This window comes from Mastomys coucha, unplaced genomic scaffold, assembly GCF_008632895.1.
Source record: "Mastomys coucha isolate ucsf_1 unplaced genomic scaffold, UCSF_Mcou_1 pScaffold6, whole genome shotgun sequence".
NCBI classification, from domain to species: Eukaryota; Metazoa; Chordata; class Mammalia; order Rodentia; family Muridae; genus Mastomys; species Mastomys coucha.
In genome coordinates this window covers 25,366,236-25,383,775 of record NW_022196912.1, presented here as the reverse complement: position 1 = coordinate 25,383,775, position 17,540 = coordinate 25,366,236, and the positions used below count along the sequence as shown (strand labels likewise).

Genomic DNA, 17,540 nt, shown 5'->3' with positions numbered 1-17,540 from the left:
CATCTCTGTTCCATGGAATAGCTGCGAGTATTTGGACAGGCTTGGTTATTAATTAACCTACTGACAGCCAAGGCAGGAAGTTTGAGGTGAGGGTGAGAATACAGCTACCTTAGCCTGGCAGTGTCTTAGTAGAAGGGGACAGAGGAGCGAAGGGTAAGTTCAGATCAGGAAACTGAATGAGAAGACACAGCCCAGGGGTGGGGGTGGGGGATCATTGGGTAAGGCTGGGAATTCAGAGGGGGGGCTGTCTGCTCTCTTATCTCCAAAACTGGGCTGTGGCAGACTCTGAGCACAGCGGGTGGAGCTGAGGCCACTGAAGGGTCTCCTTGTTTCCTGATGAATCCTGGAATCCTGGCAGCTTTTTCCCTAAAGCTACTTAGGAGCCCGTATGACCACTTAGGCCTTGGGAATGAGGCAGGCCTCTTAGAAGTTAGCTGTGTGTGGGTGGCAAGCTGATTGCTTGCTGTTTCCTTAGAGAATTCCAGAACTTTCTGTCTCTCCTCTCCTCTCCTTCCCTCTCTCCCTCCCTTCACTGTGTAGCCTAGGAGGTAGACAGCCTGGCACACTCTATGTAACCCTCACTGACTTTGAACTTATGCTTCTCTGTCTTACTTTCTCATCAACATATGAATTATTGTTCCTGCAGCTTTAGGGCACAGACCTGTCACTGGGAGCTCCAACCTGCTAGGCTCTGGCCACCAGGCCCAGTATGTCAATTAAAGACAGAGCAATTAATGGTAAGAGACAGAGAAGAGAGGCTTAACCAGTATGACCACACTGGGAAGTCCAGAGACCCCAGGTTTATTATCAGTTTTCGTTCTGAAGGCTGTAAACCTCATCCGAGGCTGCCCCACATGTTTTACGGTTGATGGAAATAATAAAAAAAAAAAAAAAAGTGAGAACAAATGTTTGTTTAGGCAAAAGTTGTGGGTCTGTTAGTTTCTGTCATTGTTGACACAAGGTCACACACTCTGTAGCCCAGGCTGACCTGGAACTCACAGTAATCCTCCCAATTCAGCCTCCTAAGTGCTGGGATAACAAAACTTGGCTGAGGCAGGAGTTTTAATCAGAAGAAAAGCCATGGAGGAGCCAGGCTCAGCACTGACTGGGTGGGAGAGCTCAGGTTGCTGTCAGTTCTAAGAGTACTTACAAATCTGACAGGTTAGTGGCTTTAAAAAACCCTCTCTTTCCCCATGTGACCCATGACTCAATGGCCAGTTTGTCCTTGGAGACATCCTGGCATTATCTGTTACTGTCGGGTGCATCTCTGACGACGAGCGGATAAGGGATGGAGCATCCTTCCACACATTGCTAGTAAGGAAGCGGAGATGCTGGGTAGCTAGCAGCTCCAGTGGACTAAGGGTAAGGAGGCCTATGCCTCCTGTTCCCAGCAGGGTCTTATTGCCGTTTAGCTGGAAGAAGTCCATATGGCTTGAGCAAAGCTCTCTGCTTCCTAGGAGATAACCCCTGCTCTGAGGTGAAGCCTGACATTGATGATGGTCCTCCTCACTGCTGCCTGGCTTGGTTATAGTTCCTTGATTTAAGGATGCTCATCCATGAGTTGTCTTCCCAAATGGCAGGTTTGGGTGACTTTTGAAGGTCTGGAACAGGACGTTGTAAAAATGGATAATAATCTGCAGGACTCAGGACTCTTAAGAGCCAAGCTATCTCTCCAGGCCCTAAGCGCAGCTTAGTGCCGTTTGTAAATGCTACACGGTAACAAAAGTAAAACAAATGAAGAGGTCCTCAGAAACGGAATCCCTTTTCTTAGGCCTCTTCTTTCGTGTGTTTGTAACATTGTCAGTAGGGCTCGCAGGCATGCAGGGACGCAGGCATGCAGGGACGCAGGCTCGCAGACACAGCCCCACTCTGGTTCAGAGGCAGCCTAGAACAGAATCTCCCTTTTTCTTTTATGGACCCAGACTCAGGTAAAACCAGAGGCAGGAGAGAATTACAGAAGGAGCTAGTATGAGTTGGAATTGATATTTCAAAAGATTTTAGGGGGCTGGAGAGATGGCTCAGCGGTTGAGAACACTGACTGCTCTTCCAGAGGTCCTGAGTTCAATTCCCAGCAACGACATGGTGGCTCACAACCATTTGTAATGAGGTCCAATGCCCTCTTCTGGTGTGTCTGAAGACAGCAACAGTGTATTCATATACATAAAATAAATAAATGTTTAAAAAAAAAAATCTTAGGGCTGGTAAGAGGGCTCATTGGATAAAGGCGCCTTTCATCATGCCTGCCCACTGAGCTCAGCCCCCGGGGCCTGACTCCTCCAAGCTGTGACTCCACATGCTCATTGTAGCATGTCAATGAAGGAATAAAAAGTCATTTAATTATTTTACGAGTGTTCTGGCTTCGTATGTGTATGTACACCAGGTGCATATCAGATTCTCTTGGGGCTCATGGAATCCTCTGGGACTGGATTGGATGAGGTGGTTGTGAGCTGCCACGTGGGAGCTAGGAATCTAACCCAGGTCCTCTGGAAGAGTAACAAGTACTGTTGACTGCCCAGCTACCTCTCCAGCTCTACAATGTAATTTTAGAGAAGTTGTATTATTCTAAAAGATTTTTAAGGGTTGGAGAGATAACTCAGTGGTTAAGAGCTTAGATTGCCCTTGAAGTTGGACCAGAATTCAACTCTCAGCACCTATGGATGGCTCTCAACCAGCTATGAGTGTACCGTTGGGAGATTTGATACTTCTTCCCTCCAAGGACACCCTGAGTTCATATGCACCCCCACACACACACAGATGCACATACACTAAAAACAATTGATCTTCTTCTTCTCCTCCTCCTCCTTCTTCTTCTTCTTCCTCTTCTTCTTCTTCTTCTTCTTCTTCTTCTTCTTCTTCTTCTTCTTCTTCTTCTTCTTCTTCTTCTTCTTCTTCTTTTCTTCTTCTTAATTTTCAAGACAGGGTTTCTCTGTGTAGCCCTGACTGTCCTGGAACTCACTCTGTAGACCAGGCTGGCCTTGAACTCAGAAATCTGCCTGCCTCTGCCTCCCAAGTGTTGGGATTAAAGGCATGTGCCACCACTGCCCGGCACAATTGATCTTTTAAAAGTTTTTAGTATACATTTTAATCACAAGGGTTAAGATGAAGAGAGAACCTTGGGGAGAAGGTAAGATCCATGTGAGAGCTGAGTGTAGGCATCTCAAGGTGAGTTTCCCTTAAGCAGTAGCATATTTGCCATTTTGGTGGCTCTCAGATTAAGCCTAGGGCTGCTAGGACCCCTTCCCCTTCTCTCTCTCTGACACGTGAGACAATACAGAGTATCTCCTGAGATGCTGTGGGTGGGCTGTAACCTGAAGTAAAACCAGGGGCCATGAGGGCTGCACTTCAGGGTGGCTCTTTGTACTGTATGTGGGGTTTCAGATGCAGTTCAAACCCAGGAAACTGTAGGTTTGTACCTGGTAAAGGAGAAAGGCCTTAAACAAATGCTGTTCATTATTGGGGGCCGTTCTTTGTTCTCAGCAGGCTAGAGGCTTAAGCCAGACTCCTGGCATTCCCTTTCCTTCTCAGGGCCGTAAATTCTCCTGTCTTTCCACTGTCTCAATACTTGATTCCTGAATTTGTTGTTTAGTTGTGTGTTTTGCGTTACAGTTTCAACAGCCCAGGCTGGCCCCAAACTTACTATATAGCTCAGGTTAGCCTTAAACTCCTGATAGCTCAGGTTGGCCTTAAACTCCTGATCCTTCTGCCTCTCTCTACCTTCCAAATACTGGGATTACAGGTGTGCACTAGCCTACATTTCAGAACATATTACTGAGATTAAGACCTGCAAAGGGGACTCTCTCTCTCTCTCTGCCTCTGCTGACAGCATACTCCAAAGCCCTTCCCTTCCCTCTTCCTTTGTCCCCACTCTCCCTCCCTTCTGTTGATTGCCTGGTAGCAGGGAAAGTGCAGGCCACAGTATCTACCTCAACTGGCCTTTTGAGAATTTTCTTTCTTTTAGAAACAGGGCCTCACTATGTAGCTAAGGCTGACTGGCCTTAAACTTGAGATCCTCTTGCCATGGTCTGTAGGGTGCTGGGATTTCAGTCCTGAGCCTCCATGCTCGGCTCTCCGCATTGTTTGAATTGTCCTTTTCTGGGCTACTAAGCAGCACATTCTATTGCTGTTGTCTAAATCACTTAAGTAAGCTGCTGCGCTGCAGAGATGGCTCCTGGCTAAGAGTGCATGCGTACTGCTCTTGCTAGGACCACAGTTTGGCCCCCAGCATCTTCTTTGGGTGCCTGTAACTCCAGCTCCAGGGGATTCATGCCCTCTTCTGGACTCCATGGGTACCTACACTTACCTCTGCTCTTATATATGCACATACCCCCTCCTCCAACACACACACACACACACACACACACACACACACACACACACGCACGCATACAAGTGTGTGCATGTTAAAGATAAAAATTAATCTTAAAAAAATCAGTTACTAATATGCCCAAGAACATTACATGTTCCCACTGGTGTAAGAGCTGCAGGCATTTGTGCTTCTGTATTTGCATACCCATGAAAACTTAGAAAATTCATGAAGATGAAGGCTGATAGGAGAGTAAACACATTTCAAATTTTGATCAGTCTTACCAAACCATCCTTTATTCAGATTGTTACACATTGTGTAAATAGTGCCTGATAGTTCCTACATTTAAAATCTTTTCTAGTCTGATGGAGAGTAGTGGTGCGTGCTGGGTAGTTTTATGTCGACTTGACACAGGCTAAAGACATCTGAGAGGAAGGGGCGACGTCAATTAAGAAAATGGCCCCTCAAGATTGGGCTGCAGGACATTTTCTTAATTAGTGATTAGTGGAGGAGGGCCTTAGCCCTTTGTGGGTTGTTTCATCCCTGGGCTGGTGGTCCTGGGTTCTATAAGAAAGCAGGCTAAGTGGGCCATGAGGAGCAAGCCAGTGAGCAGCACCGCCCATGGCCTCTGCATCAGTTCCTGCATCCAGGTTCCTGCCCTGTTTAAGTCCCTGTGCTGACTTCCTTTGACAATGAAGACTTAGAACCTTAGACAGATTTAACTCCCCCCACCCCACCCCCGCCCAGCTTGCTTTTTGGCCATAGCGTTTCCTCACAGCAATAGAAACCCTAAGACACAATGTACCTGGATGCCCTAGGGTCTATGCTGAGGGGTCTCGAAGGTCCCAGCCCAGCCACCCATTGGAAGGGTCAGTTGACAGACAGTGATGGTAAGGGCAGGACATCGGTTCTGACCCTGAGGGTTTTGAGCGTGCATAGCTGGCAGATCTCAGACTGTAGCTTTCTAGTTGATCATTATCATAGAACCAGTCAGTAAGGCAAGGCCTGCCAAAGATAATGAAGTCCATGCTGCCCTGGGCTGGTTTTAGTGTCTATCAAAGCCCATTTACTAAGCACACCTGTTCCCTTCTGGAGCCCAGTATGAAGCCTGAGGGCAGGATTCAGAGGAAAGTAAGGCCAGAAATGTGGCAGATGGCATCAGCTGGTGTCCAAATGCCACACAGAGGAGATACCAGCTACCAGGTGTCATCTTGGATACTTTTCCTGCTTCTGCAACAAAGGCAACTTGAGAGAGAATTTATTTCAGTGCATAGTCCACAGCAGGGGAGTCAAGGCATTTGTACAGAGCAGAGGACCTCAGCCAGGGAATGGTGCTTTCTACAGTGGGTGCTGGGACTTCCCATCTCAGCCACATCCTCAAGATAAACCACATGTACAGTCCAGATAGATACCCATCCCAGGTGATTCTAGATTCTGTTAAACTGACGGCTCCAACCATCACAGGGACTTGATAGCATCCAGTCCTTTTCATCTGACTAGATTTATTCAAAAATGGGCTTTGTATTCTAAGGTTCTCTGTTCTCCTTTATTTGCTTCTCTCATGGGATTTTGTTGTTGTTTTGTTTTGTGGTTGTTTTTTTTGTTTGTTTTTTTGTTTTTGTTTTTGTTTTTTTGTTTGTTTTGAGATTGGATTTCTCTATATAGCCCTGGGTGTCCTAGAACTGGCTTTGTAGACCAGGCTGTCCCGGAACTCATAGAGATCCACCTACTTCTGCCTCCCAAGTGCTGGGATTAAAGGTCTATGTTTAAATACAAAGCACAAATACTCATGACTGCACTGTCCCGCTTTGATTTCTTTCTGCCACAGGGAAGCCCTGGGAGAGTATTTGGACGGGAAGAAGGAGAGCGAGGAGGAGCAAAGCAAGAGCTACAAACAGAAAGAGCAGAGCCGACTGGTATGAGCTGGTGGCCGCCATGTCTCTTAGCCTGGCTTTCATAGGCAGGCAGGCAGGAAGTACACCCTCTGTGTTGCTGACTCTAGATGGGGCTGAGCTGGACTGGAGTCTGTCCTGTTTTAGGCTTCCCTACGAGTTTGCTTCAGACTGTAGGTTCCTGTCAGGAAAGGTGGCACATAAGTACAGGCACCCAAGAGATGGTGGCAAGAGTGCTCTGCCTGAAAACTGGCCTAGGATATGGTATGAGCAGGTCTCAAAAACAAACAAATGAGAAATTGGGGCAGGCTGGGTGGGTGGGGATGACCTGTGTTAAAAGCATGGGTACTGGATTTCGGGTTTCCAAACACATGTAAATGTGGAGTGGGCAGGGTGGCAGAGAGCCCAAAGCAAGCTGGCTTGGAATTCACTGTGTAAGGCTTGTGGGTGGCACACACCTTTAATCCTATTACGTGGGAGGCAGAGGCAGTGAATCTGTGAATTTGAGGCCAGCCTGGTATACAAAGGGAGTTCAGGACAGCCAAGGGTACACAGAAAAATCCTGTCTGAAACAAAACAAAACAAAACAAAAAACTTTGCATAGACCAGGCTGGTCTTAAAACCAGAAATTCACCTGCCTCTGCCTCCTGAGTTCTAATATTAAAGGCATAAACCACCATGTCCAGCCATACTTTTTTTATGATTACATTTAACTTCTTTACTTTATGTGCCCTGGGGTATACGTGCCATGCTGCCTGTGGCAATCTGAGGACTTGTGGCAGTGGGAGTTGATTCCTACAGTGTGGGTCCCAGGGGTTGAACTCAAGGCTTGGCAGCAAGGACACTTATCCAGCGAGCCATCTCAGCAGCCCAGAATATTCTAGCTTCACAGCTTGCCACCTCTCTGTTTTCCAGAAACTGACTAAACTCCTGCTCTGCGGGACTGAGTTGGTGACAAATATTCTGGTAGCTACAGACATCAGAGAGATCCACAGGAGGGTTGAAGAGGAGGAGACAAAACGGCAGAGGTAAGGGATGAGCAGCATTTGTGTGCTACTGCTGCCACCACCGCTGCCACCACTGCCACTGTGGTGGCTCTTCAGCTCTCCAAGTCCTTGGAGTGAAAATTTGTCCAACCTGTTCTCCTGGAATCCCCTTCCTGCTCCTTATGAACCCATTGTCCTCCTTTCCCTGCCTTCTCCCTCCCTCCCTCAAGTGTCTCAAACTGTGTGGGTGTGAATGGAGGGCCAGTCCCTTGCTTCTGATAACACGGGACACTCAACCATGGTCTGTGCTAAAAATAAGATCAATGAGATCAAGGATGGTAGGAAGTCACGGGAGGAGGCTTTCGGCTTTTCTTCAGAGCTTGGAAAAAAACTCAGCAGAAATTTCAGGTTGCGCTGGGAAGGCCAAGGAGGGTTTAGGTCGTTGCGTAGGCATCTCAGGCAGAGGCGTGCAATCTCAGAACATGCCTGGGAGTGGCAGGTGCGGCTCAGATGGTGCCTACAGCCCTGGGAATGACACTTGCAGGTGAAGCCTGTTGAGTAGGAGGTGCTGGCAGAGCGAGGAATGACTAGGGGTGGTGGTGGGGGTGTGTGCTGCACCTGAAGTCGTTGCTTGCCTCCAGCAGTAAACTCTTCCGTGGCTCCAAAGCTGCTGCGGAATTGATGGAAACCTGGGCTTGGAGCGCCCCCTAGTGTTTAACCCTGTCTTGAAAGAACAAAACAAAACAAAAGGAAGTTGTTGTCTTGTTTGATGACAGTATAGAGTCAGTGGCTTTGCGTTCGGTGGTGTGGTCCTAGCCACCATTTTCAGAAGAGCTCCCGTTTCAGCTCTGATGACTTCCTCTCTGCCACATCCTCAGTGTACCCCGCACAGGGCCTCTCTGGAATTCCTAAAAGGCATTCCCGATTTCCTTCTTGTGCATCCCGTTAGTCTAGCTGAGGAGGAACGATCAGACACTTGAGGCTAGCTGTTAGTTAAAAAACACACATAAGAATTTAAGAGCTGGGTGTGGTAGCTTATGCCTGTATTCATCTCAGTACTTGGAAAGTTGAGGTAGGAGAGGAACCTCAATTTTGAAGCCACTCAGGGGGTACCTATGGAGGTCCAGGCCAGCCTCAACAAAAAGAATGTAGGTACCCCTTGTACTGGCTGCCAGGTACTGAGACACATCTCCCTCTCCCCCACATGCACCCCCCTCCCACAACAGTTCATCATTTTATTAACCCTAGCAACCGGTGTACAAAGTCACCAAGGTAGATGCTTCACCCTCTCCCTTGTACAGAGGAGGAAAGCGAAGCATTGCAGGGCCAAGCGTCTTGTCTTGAGTCCACCCACAGTAAGGCCAGGGTTTGAATCTAAGCTGTTCGTAATAACTGCGCTGTCTCACCATCCCACCCAGCCCAGCTGGCTTGATGTGGGCATATGGATGTGTTTTAATGCGGACGTGTTTTTTTTAAATCGAGGTTGGAGTTTATGAAGAAGAGGCTTTGTGTGAGTCACTTGCCTTGATGCTTTGACAAAACACCCTACAAGACCAGCTTAGGGAGGAAGGGTTTCTTTTGGCTCACAGTTTGGGATTACAGTCCACGGTGGCACAGAAGCCACGTGAGCAGGAGCTCCAGGTGGCTGCCTACCAGGGGTGGGGGTGGGGGTGGGGGTGGGATGCTGCTGCTCAGCTCAGCTCCTCCTTTTCCTTCAGCCTCAGGCTTCAGCCTATCTTTTCCCACCTCAGGTGCCTTAATCTTGACACGCCCTCCCAGCCTGCCCTAAGGCTCAGTTCTGTTGTAGTCCTAAATGCTTTCACACTGATGAACAACATCAACCATCCCAGATTTCAATGTAGATTTGAGCGGGGCATTAAGAGCTGGAGGTTGAGTGGGGAAGGGATGTGGAAGGATGGTCATCTGTGCTTTGGTGTGTCTGTTTGTCAAGGGACAAACTTGCTGTTGGTCTTCCTTGGCAGGTGTTTCACTTGGGGTGAAGCACTGGGACCAACATGATAGAAGCAGAGAATTGACTTCAAGTTGTCTTCTACACACATGTACCTGCACATGTATGTGCATGTACACATACATATACAGACACAATAAATGAATGAATGAATGAATGAATGAATGAATAAATAAATAAATAAATAACAGACAATCCAAAGTTAAACTAAAAATAGTTTCCCCAGAGTTTGGTTTTGCTCTGGGTGAGTGTCTGAGGGGAGAGCCTGGACCGTGGAGCCTGTGGGCTCTTGGGCGAAGCTGCCTCTGGAAGGCAGGGCCCAGAGCACCCAGTATGTTTCTACCTGCAGACTGGAAAAGTTGGAGAATGAAGTTAAGACCAGCCAGGACAAATTTGATGAAATCACGGCAAAGTGGGAGGAGGGCAGACAGAAGCGGATTCCCCAGGAGCTGTGGGAGATGCTCACCAGCCAGCAGGTGCACTGTGCTGGGCTCATAGAAGACAAGAACAAGCTGATCAGCGAGCTGCAGCAGGCAAGCGGCCAGTCTCCATCCCGGCTGAGAGGGAAGGGTGTGGCGTGGCGGTCCTAGGCTTTTTTTCTGCCTTACTTTATCACCTGGCATATGACATAATTCAAGCCAGGACTAGAGATATACACCTGTAATCCCAGCACTTGGGAGGCTGATGTAGGAGGATGGCAAGCTCAAGGATAGATGGGCCACAGCAATGAGGTGGCGTTGAAAAAAACTGGGAAATCTACTTGACCTTTTTTTTTTTTAGTATAGAATAGAGTTTATTCAAGGCATTGGGAGGGGAGTTAAGAGGGTAGCAAAGATAGAGAAAGGCAGAGAGAGGGAGAGAGTAGAGAATAGGAGCTGATCATGACCACATGGAGGGGGCGGGAAGGAATGGGGAGAGAGGGGGAACAGATGGGCAAGAGGTAAGAGACACAATCAGGAGTAAGAGTGACTTTTTTTTTTTAAAGTTCCTTCTGGATCATGCACGGCAGCTCTCTCAGGTAGACGGTTCCCAGGTCCGCAGACTCTTTCTGAGAGCTCCCCTTTACTCTGTTGGCTGCCTCTCTAACCTCTCAGAAGGGTCTGAGTCTGGCACAGCCCCACTTGTCTGCTTTTGATTTTGTTCCCACTGCAAGTCTACTATCCTGAGGCGCTTCCTGTTTTCTTCCGGGTTCTTGCTATTTTAGGCTTTGCTTTTAAGTTTTCATTCCATCTGAGTTAATTTTTTATGACATAAGGAGAGAACACTATTTCATATTTTACGTGTGAACTGTCCAGCTAGTTCAATAATGCTCCTGCTGCTGCTTCTTACTCCTTCTCTCCCTAACCCTTTCATCCACTTGTCCCCCCACCCCCTTTTAAATTTCAGTTTCTGGGCACAGACTCATAAAGTCCAGGTTGACTTTGAACTGTACTTGTTCAATTGAGAATGGCCTTGAATTTCTAATCCTCCTGCCTCTGCCTCCCAAGTACTGAGATCTCAGGCTTGTGTCACTATACTGGTTTATGTGGTGTTGCAGATCAACCTAGGGCCACCTGCATGTGAAGTGAGCACTCTGCCAACTGAGCTGTGACCCTGGCTTTGATAACATCAGAAGAACTTTCTGCATAGTGTAGACTTGTTGGAGACTATTGGGCTGAGACTAGGGATGTAACTAGAGTGCTAGTGTGCTCGCCAAGGCTCTACCATGCACAGCCTGCCTCTGTCTCGCAAGTGCTAAGATTTAAAGGTGAACACCACCACACTTGGATTTTTCTTTTTAACTAAGTCTTGATATATATGAGAGGCCTCGAACTAACTTAGTAACCAAGGTTGACACTCACATTCACAAGCCCCTCACCTCTAGATCCATGCCATTATGCCTGGCTTAATACCTAGTGTTTACAGCTTCAGGCAAGGGGTGGTCGGTTGTGTGTGCTTGGTACTTCTTGCTTCTGTCTCTGTTTCTGACGGACTCTGACTGTTCTCATCTCAAGGAGTTAAAAATAAAGGATGACCAGTATGTGAAGGACTTGAAGAAACAGTCGGAAGACATCACCCTGCTTCTGGAGAGGATGGAGGAGCAGGTGAAGAATGTGATGAAGAACTTTCGCCAGGAGCTCATTCAAATTGAGGTGAGGGTTTTCAGAGATACCGGTCCTGACAGTTTAAGGTGGGGCCCGATGACTCCATCCCCTGATTTCTGTCTCCGATTTTAGGGTTTGTTTGCTCATTCATTCATTTATTCGGCAGTAGCTCAGTGTCTGCTGTATGCAGGGGCAGCAGAGACGGCCATGAACAAAATAGAGACTGCATTCTTACGGGAGACAACTAGAGCGAAACACGTAAACTCCTAGGTATTGAGTCTGACTGGTGCTAATAAGTATTGTGAAAGCGCAGTCGGTTCCCCATTGCTGGGACAAAACAGCTTAAGGGGAAGGGCCTCGCTGTGGCTGATGGGTTTAGAGGACTCAGCCCGTCAGGATGGAGCGGGCATGGGGCTCAGCAGTTCACACTGTGAAGGCGGGAAGCAGAGAGGAGTATGCCTAGCTGAAGGGTGTCCCTCTCCCCCTTATCCCATCAGACCCCCAGCCTGTTCTAGTCAGGATCCTAATCTAATGTGCCACCCACATCAGGATGGCTCTTTTCCTTAGTCTCGAACTGTCCGGGATGCATGCCCAAAGCAATCTCTCTGGAGCCTCTCAATTCAACCAGGTTGCCAGTATAAGTGAACCACAGGGAAGATGTGAGGGGCATTCGTTCTAGAGCCATAGTCAAACACAGCCATTTGTTGCTGGTACATGGCTGGTGATGTGAGGGACAGGGACAGGGACAGGGACAAGAAGTGATAGCTAGGAATCAAGGATCAATGCCTTGAATGTGAATGACAGGCTCAAGGTTAAGATTGGGTTCTGGGTCTTCCACACGAGGGCTGGGCCCTTGCCTGATGTCACCTCACCTCTGCAACAAGAGGACTTCCCAGTCTACATGTCATCTTTGTTTCATGGGGGCCCAGGCATACCAGCGCTAGTCAAGGTTGAGGTACATGCCAAGGCTTGCCCTGCAGCTGCCAGCTAGAACTCTTTTCTGTCACTGGTACCAGGCCTCTGGTAGGCTAAGCCAGTGGTTCTCAACCTTTCACAGGGGTCACATATCAGATATTTACATTACGACTCACAACAGTAGCAAAATTGCAGTTCTGAAGTAGCAACTAAATAACTTTATGATTGGGGGGTCACCACAACATGAGGAACTGTATTAAAGGGTCCCAGCATTAGGAAGGTTGAGAGCCACTGCACTGAGCTATGGGACTCTGGGAAAGCTCCCTCCCAGAGTTTGTGAGAAGTGTACATTTGTTAGCGTCCATGCAACCTTTCAACGGCCACATGAAATCTGGGGAGTTCATGTTCGTATGTGACGTCACTCCTCTGTGTGAGTAGGCACTTGTGTTGTTAACGAAAAGTTCTTGGTACTGGTGGGACCCCCTCTCTCCACAATGGCTGCAGACATGAGGGTTGTTTCTTGTCTCGGTTGTAGAAAGCCTTTGAGTCAGAGCGACAAGAACTGCTATCCAGTAATAAGAAGAAATGGGAGCGAGCCCTACAGGCTCACAATGCTAAGGAGGTAAGGGGTAGGTGAGTGAGTGGAGGCCATCGGGGCAACCTGTGAACCTGTGGGTAGTGATGGATACCGCTAAGCCTTGAGCCTCAAGTGCCCGGAGTAGGACTTGGGTGGCTCATGCTCCTTTCTAGCTTCATCGTTATTGGTGTGGTTTTGAAGTCTGCATGTGTCTGACGGGTAGATAACAATTTTGCAGTTTGCTAAGGTTTCTACTGTCTTGTCACTGTCCCCTGGGTATCCACCAAAGTCACAGTATTTGTGGCCCAAGAAAGTGGTTTGACTTTTCCTTCTTTCTCTGAGAGAGGGTCTCATGTAGCTCAGGATGGCCACATGTAGCTCCCGATGGCCTCGACATTTCCAGCTGAGCTACCTCACCAGCTCAGGAAACTTTTAAAACATACTTTACTTAATTATTATTGTTGTCGTTGTTATTGAGATGCTCTCACTGTGTAGTCCTGTCTTGCCTGAAACTCCCAGGAACAGGCTGGTCTTGAACATGTGAACATGCTTTTTGCCTCTTGATTGTTGAGGTTGCAAGTGTGTACAATCCAATTTTAAGACATATTTAAAAATAGTGTGGGAATATTGCATTACTTTATTTCATATGTGCAAAGAACAAAGAAATGACATAAGACACATCATCATCATCATCATCATCGTTCTGCAGTGTAAAGGCTAGGTTATAAAGTGTGTTTAATTTCTTTTAAGATCTGGGTTTTGTGTGTGTGTGAGTGTGTGTGTGTGTGTGTGTGTGTTTTAATGTGTAGGTATGTGAGCATATGTGAGTGTGTGTAGGAGTCCACAAAAAACAGAAGAGGGCATTAGAGCTCTTGGAGTTACATGTGGATGCTGGGAACTGAACTTGGGGCCAGTAGGAGCGTGACTCTGTCTTAACAGCTGAGCCATCGTGCCAGACCCTGTTTAACTTCTTGACAGAGCACCTCTCTGTAGTTTCTGCAATAAGAACCTAGCTAAAGCTCCCAGAACTCAAAGCCTTGGAGTGTGGGCCTTTGAATGTTGTCTCTGTCCAGGAGACTGCCAGGCCATGCACCGTGGCCTGCTAGTTGGGCTTTCTGGAGGACTGAGTTAGACAGGAGCTTGCTAATCCTGTTGTCTGGCATCCTTAGCTGGAGTACCTCATCAACCGCATGAAGAAGGTGGAGGACTACGAGAAGCAGCTCAACAAGCAGCGGATCTGGGACTGCGAGGAGTACAACACAATCAAGATCAAGCTAGAGCAGGACGTGCAGGTGAGGGCTGCCCACCCCCTAGGATCAGGTTAGCTGGTATCCCCAGTCTCAGAGGCAGCCATTCATTGCAAAGTATTTGTCTGCTTTATTTTATTTATTTATTTATTTTTTTGTTGGTAGGGATAGGGTCTTATGTAGCCTAGGTTGGTCTTGAACTCTCTGTGTAACCAAGGATGATCCTGAACTCCTGAAATTTCTGCTTCTAGCTTCTAAGTGCTGGGAGTTGCAGATGGTTGTGATCCACCACGGGAGTCTTAGGAACAGGTTACACACAGGTTCTCTGCAAGAATAGACCGTGCTCTAACCACTGAACCATCTCTCTCCAACTCATTAGTTTAACTCTTTTTAAAAATTATTTGTTTATTTGTAAACCTTAAACAGACTTTTTTGTTTCATTTTGTTTTGCCTTGTTTTGAAGACAGGGTTTCTCTGTGTAGCCCTGGCTGTCCTGGAACTTGCTCTGTAGACCAGGCTGGCCTCAAACTCACAGAAATCTGCCTGCTTCTGCCTCCTGAGTGCTGAGACTAAAGGTGTGTGCCACCATGCCTGGCTTAGTTTTATTCTCTCTCTCTTTTTAAAAAAGATTTATTTATTTATTTATTTATTTATTTATTTATACGAGTACACTGTAGCTGTACTGATGGTTGTGAGCCTTCATGTACTTGCTGGGAATGAAGGCTGCTCACTCTAGTCCACCCCGCTTGCTCTGGCCTAAAGATTTATTTATTACTATAAACAAGTACACTGTAGCTGTCTTCAGATACTCCAGATGAGGATGTTAGATCTCATTACAGATGGTTGTGAGCCACTATGTGGTTGCTGGGATTTGAACTCAGGACCTTTGGAAGAGCAGTCAGTGCTCTTAACCACTGAGCCATCTCGCCAGCCCCTAGTTTAACTCTTAATGAATGAAAAAAATGCTTTTATTTTAGATGTTCATGCTCTATCTACCTATCTATCATCTCTCTCTCTAGTCTATCATCTATTGTTTTGCAGACTGAATGCACATTAAGTGAATACTACACCAACTGAGCTTCCTCCATAGCCTTCTTACTTTCCGAGCTAATCTCAAGCTACCCAGGCAGTCCATGAAGTCACCTGTAGTCTAGGCTAGCTTTGTGACACACCTGCCTTAGCCTCTGGAGTGGCTGAGGTTGTAGCCTATACCACTAGGCTCAGCTGGTCCGTGTTCACTTAAAACTATTTTAAGTCCAGTTCTCACTAAGAACTGCTGTCTTTAATATCAGGATGATAACCACAAAACATTAAGTATGTGCCAGGACAGTGGCTGGGGAATGGAGTCAAGGATGCGATATCCCAAGGTACATGCTGGTATGCCAGACTTTACAAGGTGGAAGAAAAAGGATGAACAGTCCTAGGCCATCTTTGGCTACATAGGGAGTTGAAGGTCAGCCTAGGCTACATGAGACCCTTCTCAGAAAACAAGCAGATACACAACAATAAGCTATGCTTAATATATATCAGTCAAGGATGGCTGTGTGGAGACTAAAGCCTGAGCTGACTGACAAGTTGGACACTGGTGTTAAAAGTTTGTTAAACATAGAGAGGAAACCAGCAACTTGCTGCGTAATCATGTCACTGTGCCCTGCAGAGGTGGACTGTGAGGGACACAGGCTTCTGTGAGTTGTGCAGGACTTCGGGCTACACTGTCAACAACCCTCATAGGCCATTGCCTCTGGGACCCCAGTGGGAACCGTTTTGCATCTGAGATCTGGTGAAGCCCACAGGGCTCGGGGCTGGTGTTGTACACTCAGGACACTGGCTGTGCCCAAGGCATCTGTCACTGGCATTGGCACCGAGAAACCAAAAATAGCCAACAGTAGTCAAATGTGTGCAAGCAGAGAAGCAAATCAAAATAATCAGATGACAGGCTGCTGATATCTGGCTGCTTGGGAGCTTCGCTTATAGCATCAGCATATTGTTAAATTCTTCTAGATTGCAAAGGAAAAACCTGCCCCAAGTCCGTCAGGTCCGAGGTTTCTGTACGTATTCAGTGAAGTGAGATACTGGAAGTGGTTCACGATGCCGGCTGTGGGACCAGGGGCTGTAGAGACGCCTCAGGGGTTAAGAGCTCTTGCTGCTTTTCCCAAAAGGCTGACCCAACATCCCACATGATGGCTCAGTTTCCTGGAACCCATGTTCTGGCCTTCACCTGCATGTGGTACACATACATACACATTAAAAGGGCGGGACTGGAAATGTTTCCTGTCTGTGCGCTCGTGCATCATGGTATAGGAATAGACACCAGAGGACATGTAAGATCAGAAATGACTTTCAGAAGTTATTTCTCTCTTTCTTTCCCCTATCCCTTAAATATGTCTTAAAGGATGGCCTACTATGTACAAGGTCCTGGACTTTTTTTAAAAAGGAAGGTGCCTTAGTTAGGGTTTTACTGCTGTGAACAGATACCATGGCCAGGGCAACTCTTATAAAGACAACATTTTATTGGGACTGGCTTACAAGGTTCAGAGGTTCAGTCTGTTATGATCAAGGCAGGAGCAAGGCAGCATCCAGGTAGATATGGAGCTGGAGGAGCTGAGAGTTCAATATCTTGTTCGGAAGGTAAACAGGAGAAGACTGGCTTCCAGGCAGCTGGGACGAGGGTCTTAAAGCCCACCCTGACAGTGACACACTTCCTCTAACAAGGCCACACCTACTCCAACAAGGCCACACCTCCTAATAGTGTTGCTCCCTGGGCCAACCATATTTAAACCATTACAGAAGGCAAACCTTCATTCCCAGCAATCACATGAAGGCTCACAACCATCAATACAGCTACAGTGTACTCATATTCATTAAATAAATCTTAGAAAAAAGGAAGCTTAAAAAAAAAGAATAATATTTACAGCGAGTTCATGTGATAATTTGGTTGTAGTATAGATATAAATACATGCTGTGGCTGGAGAGCTTAGGAGAGTGCTGTCCTGTTGATCGGGGCTCACTGCAGAGTTGTGGGGAGCACAGGGGTCTCTGGACACTACCACTCAGACACTTTGCATTCTTTGTCCCAGAGAGGACTGGAAGAGCCACTGCTGTCACCTCTAGTTCCAAGTGGCTCTGGAGGCCCTGTGTGACCATGCCTTTCTTCATGTTACCACATCCAACATGGAACTTTTCTCCTGGACTTCTGTGATGTGCTGCCTCCCTAGTCCCTGACCAGCCCCTGAGCACATATGGCTTGGGTTCTGATCCAGACTCCTGGGCTATGCCCCACAAGGTCATGCCTGTCATTGAAGTGTCTTCTCAGAGGCTGTTCTGAAAGGTTCTCAGGGCTGACAAGGCAAGGTGGGTGGGGACAGGACTGCCACCTGTGGAGCGCGGACCACACATTGCTCTTGGCAAAGCCAGTTTCTGAGAACCTTGGACTTAACCATTTCCCTTCTAAGAAATAAGAAGTGATGGCTGGTGGTGGCACATGCCTTTAATCCCAGCACTCAGGAGGCAGAGGCAGAGAGGCAGAGAGGCAGAGAGGCAGAGAGGCAGAGAGAGGCAGAGAGAGGC

General features: G+C 47.4%; 1 protein-coding gene across 1 annotated transcript in view; it reads left to right on the top strand.

The window, feature by feature from the left end:
* The window catches only part of Drc1 (dynein regulatory complex subunit 1), a 40,274-nt gene that overhangs the window by 5,808 nt on the left and 16,926 nt on the right, over window positions 1–17,540 (top strand). The window contains exons 2-7 of the mRNA XM_031356900.1: window positions 6,132–6,219; window positions 7,111–7,223; window positions 9,500–9,683; window positions 11,145–11,282; window positions 12,685–12,771; window positions 13,896–14,018. Coding sequence (XP_031212760.1) covers window positions 6,132–6,219; window positions 7,111–7,223; window positions 9,500–9,683; window positions 11,145–11,282; window positions 12,685–12,771; window positions 13,896–14,018 — 733 coding nt within the window. The remainder of the gene's footprint in view (window positions 1–6,131; window positions 6,220–7,110; window positions 7,224–9,499; window positions 9,684–11,144; window positions 11,283–12,684; window positions 12,772–13,895; window positions 14,019–17,540) is intronic.